General features: G+C 39.4%; 1 protein-coding gene across 1 annotated transcript in view; it reads right to left on the minus strand.

The window, feature by feature from the left end:
• CSMD1 (CUB and Sushi multiple domains 1) overlaps positions 1–12697 on the minus strand; it is a 1651174-nt gene that overhangs the window by 775697 nt on the left and 862780 nt on the right. Inside the window, exon 7 of the mRNA XM_045010124.1 lies at positions 7696–7808. Within this exon, the coding sequence (XP_044866059.1) occupies positions 7696–7808 (113 nt within the window). The remainder of the gene's footprint in view (positions 1–7695; positions 7809–12697) is intronic.

Genomic DNA, 12697 nt, shown 5'->3' on the forward strand with positions numbered 1-12697 from the left:
GTCTCAGTGATTAATCAGGGAGGGGATGGGGAAGCCCAGGCCCGCCATCTACTCCGGGATCCAGCCAGGGACCCTAAAATTAGCAGCTATGGAAGCTGCCTTTTTGGAAACAGGACATGTACAATTCCCTGGGCCACTTCCCCACAGCAGCCATCACTCAATATTTTCTTTACCGTTAGTTCAGGTCCTCCTTCCTTGCACCTGATATGCATTAGTAATGGTTCATTCCTCCAACAGCATGACTCCCTTCTATAGCTCCTGACACCAGCACCTCACTGACTAACTGGGAGGCTTTTAACTAGTTCCAGCCAGCCCCTGATTGGCTTCAGGTGTCCCAATCAATCTAGCTATCTCCACTGCCTTTTAGAAGGATCTTAATTGGCCCCAGGTGTCTTAATTAACCTGGAGCAACTGCAATTTGGTTATCATGGTACCAGAGATTTGTTTAGCCTGGGGCTAACATACCTGTTCCTCACTATGTTACTGTAGCCATCTGGCCTTCACCCAGTACAACTCCCAATTGTCACTTAATATCCCACACACTACAACCCAAAGGGGGGAGCATACTTAATGGGGACCACAGGCTGAAAGAAATCTTTCCTGACCCACTCCCATTCTTGTGGTATCATAATCAGAAGCAAGCTCCCTCACAGACTAGGACAGAGCAACAAAGTGGCACCAATCCCTGTCAGAACAACAGATGCAAAACCTGTAGATGTCTCTCTCCATTCTACAATGATCAACACCCCCACAACACACCTTTCAGGATTCATGGGTCTTACACTCGCCTATCACAACATGTGGTGTACATCATCTAGAGTACTAAATGCCGCAATAACAGCTATATGGGTGAAGCGGGACAGTTACCCCATTCTTGAATGAACTCACACAAAAAATTATAAAAGACAAAAACACTATGTCATCTTTTCATGAACAGTTCTCTCAGAGCAATCGCTGTATATCTGACTGTCACCCACAGCTCCCAATCCTCATGTCACTTCACCTTGAACCATCCCTTGAAATGCGTATTAACTACTTATGCTAAACAATCTGTTCCAGCTTGTATTTAGCTGTTACACTCTGAGTACCTCAAGCGAGGTATTTCCAGTAGAGATAAGGAGGTGTTAGTACCATTACACAAGGTGGTGGTGAGACCTTATCTGGAATATTGTGTGCAGTTCTTGTCTCCCATGTTTAAGAAGGATGAATTCAAACTGGAACAAGTACAGAGAAGGGCTACTAGGATGATCTGAGGAATGGAAAACCTGTCTTATGAAAGGAGACTCAAAGAAGTTGGCTAGGTTAGCCTAACCAAAAGAATGCTGAGTGGAGATATGATTGCTCTCTATAAATATATCAGCGGGATAAATACCAGGGAATTATTTAAGCTCAGTACCAATGTAGACACAAGAACAAATGGATATAAACTGGCCATCAGGAAGTTTAGACTTGAAATTAGATGAAGGTTTCTAACCATTAGAGAAGTGAAGTTCTGAAATAGCCTTCCAAGGGGAACAGTGGAGACAAAATACATATCTGGCTTCAAGACTAAACTTGATAAATTTATGGAGGGGATGGTATGATGGGATAGTCTAATTCTGGCAATTAATTGATCTTTGACTATTAGCAGTAAATATGCACAGTGGCCTGTGATGGGACACTAGATACGGTGGGATCTGAGTTACTACAGAGAATTCTTTCCTGGGTATCTGGCTGGTGAGTCTTGCCCACTTGCTCAGGGTTTAGCTGATCGCCATATTTGGGGTTGGGAAGGAATTTTCCTCCAGGAAAGATTGGCAGAGGTCTGGGGCATTTTTCACCTTCCTCTGCAGCATGGAGTATGGGTCACTGGCTGCAGGATTCTCTGCATGTTGAAGTCTTTAAACCACAAGTTGAGGACTTCAATAGCTCAGACATAGGTCAGAGATTTGTTACAGGAGTGGGTGGGTGATATTCTGTGGCCTGCGTTGTGCAGGAGGTAAGACTAGAAGATCATAATGGTCCTTTCGGACCTTAAAATCTATGAGTCTACATTTCCCAGATCTGAAGAAGAGTTCTGTGTAAGTTCGAAAGCTTTTCTCTCTCACCTGCAGAAGTTGGTCACCCACCCTTTTTTTCTCTAATATCTTGGGACCAGCATGGCTACAAAACTACTTCATACAATTTTATCTGTCATCCTACTAATTTTTATTTGTTTTATGAGTATCACTTATGATCCTAACAGTCATTGTGAACTAGACTATCCATTTGCTAGTAGGATCCTGGCACATAGCAAATACGTTGTCTGGGCCATCAATGGCCACTAATAATTGAATAGCATTATCCTGACAAGACTTTTGAGGAAATCAGAGATACTAACTGTTAATGTCTCTCTGTACCATCAAGTGACAAACAGTTGAATGCCATAATTCCTCTCAAGGGCTGGATCATGGAAAATCCCAGTGTAAGAAGACAAGAGAAAAGTTGTCACAAATTGACTTTAAAAGGGACACTTTCTAAGCATGAGGCAGAAACCCTTGTATCAGAGGTCCGGTATGAGACCTAAGGCCTGAGCTAAAGTAATGGTCAAGCCTTTGCTAACATAAAGCAAAGTTAAGCTGTGAGCCAGAGGCAGGCCCTGCTCACAGAAGCTGGCAAGAAGGCTGATAATTGCACGTATACATATAGTTAAAAGGTATCAAGTACTAGTAGGATGAATATGTGCCAGGATGGCACCAGAACATTCTGGTACAAACATATTCCACAGAGATAATAAGGAACAGGCTGACCCATCCTAAAGATAGGGTCAAAAGGATAACATGATGGATAGATTTGTTTGTTCGAATCACCATGTACCAGGAGAGCGGTAGCACCCTAACGCGTAGATGGGTTGTACCTCGATGCGTCAGGAGTGATGTATAACTTGTTTGTAACTGTGTATAAGAATGCATTCCTGAGCGGATGTCTTTGTCTGGCCTAGGGGGCAGTGGTAAATCCCGCCACTGACTGAGCAGGTCCATTGTCAGGGAGTACATATGTACTAGCAGAACTGTAGACATCTGATCCGAGGAGCTAGAGACTGTATTTCATTTGGCAATAAACCTGGCTGGGTGCCTTTGTACCTTATCAAAGTCTGTGGTCATCGAGATCTGCTGTGCCAGCTATCTGCGCAGACAGCACACAGGGAGAACACACACACACACACACGCAGCCAACTGTTATCAACATTGAACAGAGCTGAGCACCACACAGGTGACGTTTGACAACATTATGTGCCAGTAATTTTTGCCTAGATCTGTAGCTCTTGCGCTTTTCTATGAGTAAAATATGAATATTTAAGATGTTCCTTCACAAAGTCTGTGTGTTACTTGCTTTAACTATCACATAGTCCCTGAAGAGAAACTGTAAAGCAGAGTTAACATGAATGTCCATAAGGTCAGAAAAATGGTACATTTAGCGCAGTATCCTGTCTTCCAACACAGGCTGGTGCAAGATTCTTCAGAGTGATCCATCTACTGAGTGATCTATCCCATTGTCCAGTCCTCGCTTCTAGCACTCAGAGGTTTAGGGACACCCAGAGTGTGGGGCTGCATCCCTGGCCATCATGGCTAATAGATTCATGGAAGATAGGTCCATTAATGTCTATTTAATTCTTTTTTGAACCCAGTTACACCTTTGGCCTACACAACATCCCCTGGCAATGAGTTCCAGAGGTTGATTTTGTGTTGTGTGAAGGACACTTCCTTTTGTTAGTTTTCAACAAGCTTCCTATTAATTTCATTGGGTGATCGCTGGTTCTTGTGTTATGTGAAGGGGTAAATAACTCTTCCTTATTCACTTTCTCCACACCATTCATGATTTTATAGATCTCCAACATATAACCCCTTAGTCATCTCTTTTTTAAGCTGAAAAGTCCCAGTCTTTTCAAACACTCCTCATATGGAAGCTGTTCCATAACCCTAATCATTTTTGTTGGGTATACCATGTACCGGTATTTATATGGTGGCATTATGATATATTATGTGTACCTTTCCTTATGGTTCCTAACATTCTGTTTAGCTTATTTGACTGCCACTGCACATTGAGCAGATGTTTTCAGAGAACTATACACAATGATTCCAGGATCTCTTTCTTGAGTGATAACAGCTAATTTAGATCCTATCATTTTGTATGTATAGTGGGGATTATGTTTTCCATGTGCATTGCTTTGCATTTATCAACACTGAATTTCATCTGCCATTTTGTTGCCCAGTCACCTAGTTTTCTGAGAGTCCTTTGTAACTCTTTGCAGGCTGCTTTGGACTTAACTATCTTGATTAATTTTGTATCTTCTGTAAACTTTGCCATCTTACTGTTTACCTGATTTTCCCAGATCATTTATGAACATGTTGAACAGCACAGGTACCAGTTCAGATCTTTGGAGGATCCCTCTATTTAGCTCTCTCCATCATGAAATCTGAGCATTTATTCCTACTCTTTTGTTCCTATCTTTTAACCAGTACTGACCATCCATCTTACCCCATGAACTGCTTAATTTGACTAAGAGCCTTTGGTGAAGGACCTTGTCAAAGGCTTTCTGAAAGTCCAAGTACGCTATATCCAGTGATTCACCCTTGTCCACATGTTTGTAAATATCCTCAGAGAATTCTAATGGTACCCGTGAAGGTGGAGTTCGGGGTGGTGTACTTAAGTAACTGGAGAGACTTGGAGGGGATCAGCATATTTTTCCCACAGGATCCTTGTCTCTGTGTAGGGATATTAAAGAAGGTTTATATTAAACATGGTTTATATGAGAAATGATTTATTGATTTATTGTTAATTGATACTTTATAACTTAAGGTTTATGTTAGAAGTAAATTTGTGATCCCCAACATTTAGCTTCTAACCTGCAAGCCACCAGCTGTGTCTGTGTAAAGCCTGCTCAAAGAGATACTTGGTATAAAACTTGTTAAGCTCAAAGAAATACTTTGTATAAAACTTGTTAAACATTAATTATCTCTAAGTAAGCCAAAACAGTAGCTGTTATAGTGTATAGATAGAGACCCCCACCCTCTGTAAGTTTTCATCTCACTTTATCTTTGCTTGTTAAAAGACAGGGAGTCTCACATAAATTGGTAACACCCCAAAAGGTAAAGAGACAGTGAAATAGATGTGATTAAGATAGAGAATGTATGTGAATGCATGCCTAGTTTAAACAATGAATGAATGGTTAGGGAGTCACCAGCCTGAAGAATTCAGTGTGGGCTGAAGAAGGTGTCAAGTGGGATCAACCAGATGACCCCCCGGAGGGCAAACTGGAATCCACCCACCACACCTCAAAGGAAGGAAAAACAAAGCATCTGACAACATGGAGCCAGCCACCTGCTGATTGATTTAGCAACAGCAAAATGAAGCAACTCCTATGAACTAACATAGGGAAAAATCCCTATAAAACTGGACTCTAAAGAATAAGGACTTTGAGTCTATGGTTCTGCTGCCAGCCTCCAGGAGCATCAGATGCATCTGACACAGACTCGGCTCCATCCTCATGACCAAGATACCTGGCCAGTAACTTGGCATGAGCAACATCTAGGCTGGTAACTATAACATCTATACAGAACCTGAATGAATGATTGTGTGGATGAATATATGTGTGTGTGTGTGTATAAGGAATAAGTAGTAATAGAAACAAGTAGGAAAACATTGTCTTTTGTTTTGTTATGGTATTTACAATAAATGTGGCATCTTTGCCTTATCCCTCTTAATAAGATCCTGCTGGTTTTTATTATATTGGTACAACATCTGTTAATGCTGAAATATTCCAAAAGAATTCAGTCTGAAGCAGACCCCCAGCATTGAAAAGTTCAGCCTGAATTGCTGCAATTTGGCAGTTAAAAGCAACCAAAAAGAAGGATCTTATAATGGAAACTGTTTTCATCTTTATCTATTAGACTCACTGACAGCTCTGCCTATCATTAAATACCTTTAAAGTGTTAAATAGTGTACTACTGCATAGAAAGACTATAGCACTATATTCAGCTATGTATGATGAACTGAATAATAATATTCTGATTTAACATAATCGATATTTTAGTATTTAAAGACAATTTTCCTTACTTCCTTATTTAATTTACTTGCTGTTGTCACATTAATACACTCTGCGTTGCTGAGATTCACTGAATTGCAATTTGTTGGTAGTTTATAAAATGCCATTGCATTAACTTGCATGTTAAAATTATGCATTAAATTAGAAAAGGAGATTTCATATAACAGTAAGAATTTGCAATTTACCTCAAATTGTCACTTGAATACTGTTCTTTAAAAGCCAAGTTTTACACTGCCACCAAGAGAAAAAATGTCAGATATATTATACAGTGCAACAAATACCCATTTTGAGCTTATAGTCTCACTAGGTATTTCCTTTAAAATTCAATTCCATCTTATGCATTCATACATAAAATAGATTTTTGTAAATCTTAGAATGTTGTCTCATCACTTTGCCCCAGACTTACCATGACTATTTGATAGATCCTTAACTTCCTGATGGGTTGCCAGGATTACCCATAGTGTCCTTACAACTATTGGTGAATGGGATCCAGGATCAAATTTTATGTAATGTAGTGCACTTCAATTACCAGGTGCCAAAAGTATCACTGCTCTCAGCCTCAGTAAGCTTTGTATAAACAATTTCTATGTGCAATGACATATCACACATGCTGTCCTATAAAGTGGTCAGGCATTATTACTTAAATTTTTCAACTGAGGGAAGAAGAAAAAAATCCACCCTTTATTCACAATGATTTTAAAAGTACAGGAGTACAAAGATGATAGATATTGTATCACATATGTTTGATATGTTTTATTTTTACATATTTCATATAAATATAATCATCAGTAAACAGCACACATGAACAGAGGAATACAGATCCTACTGTGGAATGATAACTTAAGCTATGAAGAGGTCTATTTGCATGCCGGGAAAAAATAGTAACAAATAGCTTGTGTAAGTACAGGGTTGAAGGTATACTCAGCTTCTACATCATCTGTATTCGTGGCTTATAGGATATTCTCCTGTTTCTTTCTAATTTAATTACAAAATCATTGATTCTGAGTGATGATTTATCAACTGCAAAAATCAATGAAGATTCCATTCCAGAAAAATTTCATTTTGATGAATATCCAGGTGGACATAGACAAAAACTGACAGCAGCATTGACATATTCTCGCTTTCTAATAAAGATGAATATGCAGATCTATTCAGCAGTCTGAAATGTGCTTTATCTTGAGTTGGGGAGGGGTTAAATCTCCAAGTGATAAATGTAACCCTCAGGGCAAGAGCTTGATTATGAGTAATGAAGGAAGACATCAGTGAGATAGGGCCTGTCTTTGCATAGACTAGATTTTCTGTGACTTGCATTCTACTGATGATTTAAAGCAAAGATCTGAATTAATGGAAAAATACATCACACGTGCAATTTGTCTAATGTAAAAAAGCCAAATAAACATACCCCTAGAGGTATATTTCACAAGGAATGTTGCTACTTTATGTGTAAACAATAATAAATGAATCTCTGAAAGGTATTTATTTTATAATATAATGGTAGCTACTACTCAGCTTAAGGGCAGTAGAATCTAGACTTTAGCTTTTTACTACACAGACCTCTGGTTTCTAAAGAAAAATGTACACCACAACCACTTCAATTCACATTATTTTTGGTGACACTCTGTATTTCCTACCTTGGAACTGGGCATTAAATCCTTTCCGTCGGTGGTTACTGTCAGATGTAAAATGGAGTCGTAACCAGTTTTTGCTGCTGATAACAGGAGAAGGCAGGTTCGTGCCAGTCAACCTGGAAAAAAAATGTATTTAAGGTGTATTTTAGATTGATTTAAAGGAAACAGACCAAGTGAAATTAAATATACTGATCACAGTGTGCATCATGCATCTGATAGTTGTGATGCGCTAGTATCTATTACTGTATTTTCCTTTCCACATAGTTCTTTGATAGTCAAATTGGTTTCTCCTTCTCTCATTATTATGGGAAATGTAGTGGGAGAGAAAATTTCTAAAGTTTCTTTTTTCAGCTGCTAACTTCTCTGCAGAAAAGTTAGCAAGTGATCTTAGAACAAAACATCAAAATGCATAAGGTCATATTTATCAGAAATGTTGGTAAACAGTTGCAGAGAATGGTATTCGGTAGCAAGTCGATGCACTGCCTTAAATGAAATGTTATTAATTTTAGAAGAACAATATAAATGTTACATCTCATATATCTCATTTACAAGGACATCAACCTAGCAAGAAAAAGTCTCTGTATTATAGATTTCGAGTGGTAGCCGTGTTAGTCTGTATCAGCCAAAACAACGAGGAGTCCTTGTGGCACCTTAGAGACTAACAAATGTATTTGGGCATAAGCTTTCATGGGCTAAAACCCACTTCATCAGATTAATGGAGTGGAACATACAGTAGGCAGGTATAAATACATAGCATATGAAAAGATGGGAGTTACCTTAGCAAGTGGAGGGTCAGTGCTAACGACCCAATTCAATTAAGTTGGAAGTGGGCTATTCTCAGCAGTTGGCAAGAAGAAGTGGAAATCACTTTTGTAGTGCTAATGAGGCTAATGTAAACAAGATGGCCCATTTCAAACAGTTGACAAGAAGGTGTGAGTATTTAGCAAAGGGAAATTAGTTTTTGTTAGTTGTGTCATCTGTTAGTAAATATCCTTGCAAGCCCCCACTTTCTGCACTCCAAGTGCCAGAGTTAGTAAATATTAACCTTTTATGATTTTTGTATGTTAAAATTTCATAATTCTTTTCTTACTAACTGTTCTCCCAGAAACCTTACAGTGTTACCAAAAAGCATGTCTGACTTCTAAGGCCTCAGAATGTTGGTTCTTAACCTGATCCTGGAGGGTGGCCAGTATTCAAAAATGTATATAATGAAGTATTGGGCTATACCTAATCATCCTCAGTGTCTCTAAGTCTGTGAAAGTCTAGATATCTGGGGGGAAAGATCCCTTAAAACTAATGGAAGATATTAACAGACGTATCTTACGATAAACAAAACTCAGTAATTGAAGAGGGTTGCTAATGATCCAGTTATGTTCTGTGATTGATGAGAGGTATTTGTTGTTGCAGATGTTTTCTGTGATAAATGAAATAATGACCCATTGAAAGAAGATTATAACCCATTAGGGAGTGCTTGTTGCAACAGGTGCTCTGATTAACAATTGGGTTTGAAATCCCTTTAGCTTATTGATCATGTAACCTAAGATACCATACAAGAAATTCCATTAGTAATTAGGTAACATGAGAATTTGAAAACAGAACACGGTGAAATTAATTTTGGGAAAATAATATTCCTTCCCCTTTGTCTCACACCTATAACAGGAAAGAGGTTTGGGGAGTTAGATTGGGGAATGTATTCTACCAGCATCCCACCAGTGACAGAGGGAGGCAACATGGGTCACCTGTTCGTAGTACACAAGAGTGGTAACATATGTTTTCCTTCTGTATTATGTACAGTGTTGTATTTGTTTGATAATCTTTGATTAAATAATTCCATTTAAGCCTGTTATTTTGAAAATCTCACATTATTATTGTTATTAAATTAAACTCAAACAGGCAACACATCTGCAAATTTTATCAGCAGTGATTTTATATTTACTTGTACATTATTGAAGAAAATGTTGAATAGCATCAACCCTGATTAGGGTTGCCAGGCATCCGGTTTTCGACTGGAACGCCCGCTTGAAAAGGGATGCTGGTGGTTCCAGTCAGTACCACTGACCAGGCCATTAAAATCTGGTCAGTGGTGAAGCGAGGCTTAGGCAGAATCCCTGCCTGCCCTGGCTCTGCGCAGCTCCTGGAAGTGGCTGAAATGTCCCTAGGCACAGGGGTACTCAGGAAAGCTCTGCGTTCTGCCCCCACCACGAGTGCTGGCTCTGCAGCTCCCATTGGCTGGAAACCATGGCCAATGAAAGCTGAGGGGGTGGCATGAAGTAAGCAGTGCCAGGCTGGAGCTCGCACCCCAATCCTCTTTCCCAGGGCAGAATCCCCTCCCACACCCAAAGTCCCTCCCAGAGCCCTCACCCCAAACCCTTGCCTTAGCCCTAAGTCCCAATCTTCACCCCAATCCTCTTCCCCAGCCCATAGACCCATCCCGCAACCTGAACCCCTCATTTCTGGCCCCATCCCAGAGCCTGCATCCCTTTCTGCACTCCAACCCCTTGCTTCTGCCCAGTGAAACTGAGTGAGGGTGGGGGTGACCCAGCGACAAAGGGAGGTGGGATGAAGTGAGTGGTGGCGGGGCGTCAGAGAAGGGGCAGTGAAGGGGTGGGGCCTCAGTGATGAGGCAAGGCAGGGCAAGGATGTTTGGTTTTGTGCGATTAGAAAGTTGGCAACTCCAGTACTAATCCCTGTTGAACCCCATTAGAAACACTCCCATTCAATGATAATTCCCCATTTTTGAGATCTGTAAATTAGCCTGTCATAAACAGATAGTTAAGGGTTAATGTCTCTTTTACCTGTAAAGGGTTAAGAAGCTCAGTAAACCCGGCTGACACCTGACCAGAGGACCAATAGGGGGACAAGATACTTTCAAATCTTGGTGGAGGGAGTTCTTTTTTTGTGCTCTTTGTTTTGGGAGTTGTTCGTTCTCAGGACTGACAGGGACCAGACATCAATCCAGGCTCTCCAAATCTTTCTGAATCAGTCTCCCATGTTTCAAATTTGTAAGTAACTAGCCAGGCAAGGCATGTTAGTCTTATTTTTGTTTTCTCAACCTGTAAATGCTTCTTTTTGCTGGAAGGATTTTTACCTCTCTTTGCTGTAACTTTGAACCTGAGGCTAGAGGGGGTTTCCTATGGGCTATATGAATTTAAGTACCCTGTAAAGTAAGTTCCATCCTGATTTTACAGAGATGATTTTTACCTTTCTTTTTCTTTAATTAAAAACTTTCTTTTTTAAGAACCTGACTGATTTTTCTTTGTTGTAAGATCCAGGGAATTGGGTCTGGACTCACCAGGAGTTGGTGGGGGAAAGAAGGGGGAAATGGTTAATTTCTCCTTGTGTTAAGATCTAAGGGGTTTGGATCTGTGTTCCCCAGGGAAGGTTTTGGGGGGACAGAAAGTATGCCAGACACTGATTTCTGGCTGGTGGCAGTGTTACCAGATCTAAGCTAGGAATTAAGCTTAGAAAGGTCCATGCATCTGTACCCTAAAGTTCAGAGTGGGGGAGGAAACCTTGACAAGCAAGTCTTAACTCAGTTAACATCTGCTCAACTGACATTGTATAATTTTAACTTTTTAATCAGAATGCCATGTGTGCTAAGTCAAACAACTTAAAATATTTTTATGTATTACATCTATCCAGTTACTTTTATCAACCAAACTTGTAATCTCATCAAGGAATGAAATCAGATTTGTTTGACAAGTTCTGTTTTCCATAAACTATGTTGACTGGCTTTAATTTTATCCTTATTTTTTAATTCTTTATTAATTGATTCCCATATCAAATTGTGAAACTGCAAGACTATAGAGTGGTACCCTTAACAATTTACTAATTTCATTGTGCATCTAAGTAAGGTTGCAGGAATACTTAGGGAATAGTGCAAACATTGAGGTTGTTTTGCTGATTGTCTAAAAACAAATTGTCAAGGATTTTTTTTATTATTATTATTATTACAACAGTTTTTTTCCCTTTAGAGTGTGACTATGACAACTTCACCATTCTTTCAAACAGCTTCTTACTACTTTCCTGCATTCATTTGTTGTTCATCTAGACTGTAAGGAATATGTGGATAGCATCATGTTATTTTACTTGTCTTATTCTTAGTGTGGACCAGATCTTACTGGAAACAGTGGCTCATGGACCATCCCATAGTCATGATCATGCCTACCTCCCCTATAATTCATGAACACATTTCCCTGTGGAAACTACTACAGTTGGTTATATGGGAAAATTAGGAAAGCACATTTATATTTTCTTATGAGAAAATGTCTTAATGATGTTTTGTGCATTTTGAAAAAAAAAATGTTAATTGCACTCTGTGCTAAAGATCTTCTTTCCATTTCCCCCTCTTGATGATTGTTTCACTGAACTGGGAAGAAGGAGGAGAGCAAGACTATTAATTAAGCTTCTTAACTATCTCAGAGACCCAGTGTACTGAATGTCCCATGATAAATGTGCCCTTCTTCCACTCGGATGAAGGCTGATGTGAGGGCTGATACACACACAAAACAACCAATCACATCCAATCCAAGTTAATGAAAGTCTTACAATGTGAGTGGGGGGTCCCTTAATAGGTGCGGTACCACATAATTGCAATTCACTCCTGCTGTTACTATCAGCTTTTGGTGCGAGTGTTCTGCCCCAAAATCCAGTAGAGGTGAGGGAAAGAAGTATTGAAGGATCTTTGGAGGGTGGCTGTATCAGTCCAAGATGGAGTTATTTAAAACAAATATCAATAATGCCTTCATTCCACCACGCATGTTAATGTTTTTCTTCATGTAATGTATTATGGTAGGTGGGAGGACACAGAATTTTGGAAAATATTTAAAGTAAAAAAAATAACCAAAACTGTCTTTGCAGCTGGCAAGATTTGGACTACAATGTTTCATGGTGGAAATTAACATGATATTTTAATTTATATTTTAATTTACATCTTTATATTCCAACCTAAACTGATATGGCAGCAAATGAAATCTTTAGTCAAACTTTACTGAATCAAGGTTTT

The sequence above is a fragment of the Mauremys mutica genome, chromosome 3, assembly GCF_020497125.1.
Source record: "Mauremys mutica isolate MM-2020 ecotype Southern chromosome 3, ASM2049712v1, whole genome shotgun sequence".
NCBI classification, from domain to species: domain Eukaryota; kingdom Metazoa; phylum Chordata; order Testudines; family Geoemydidae; genus Mauremys; species Mauremys mutica.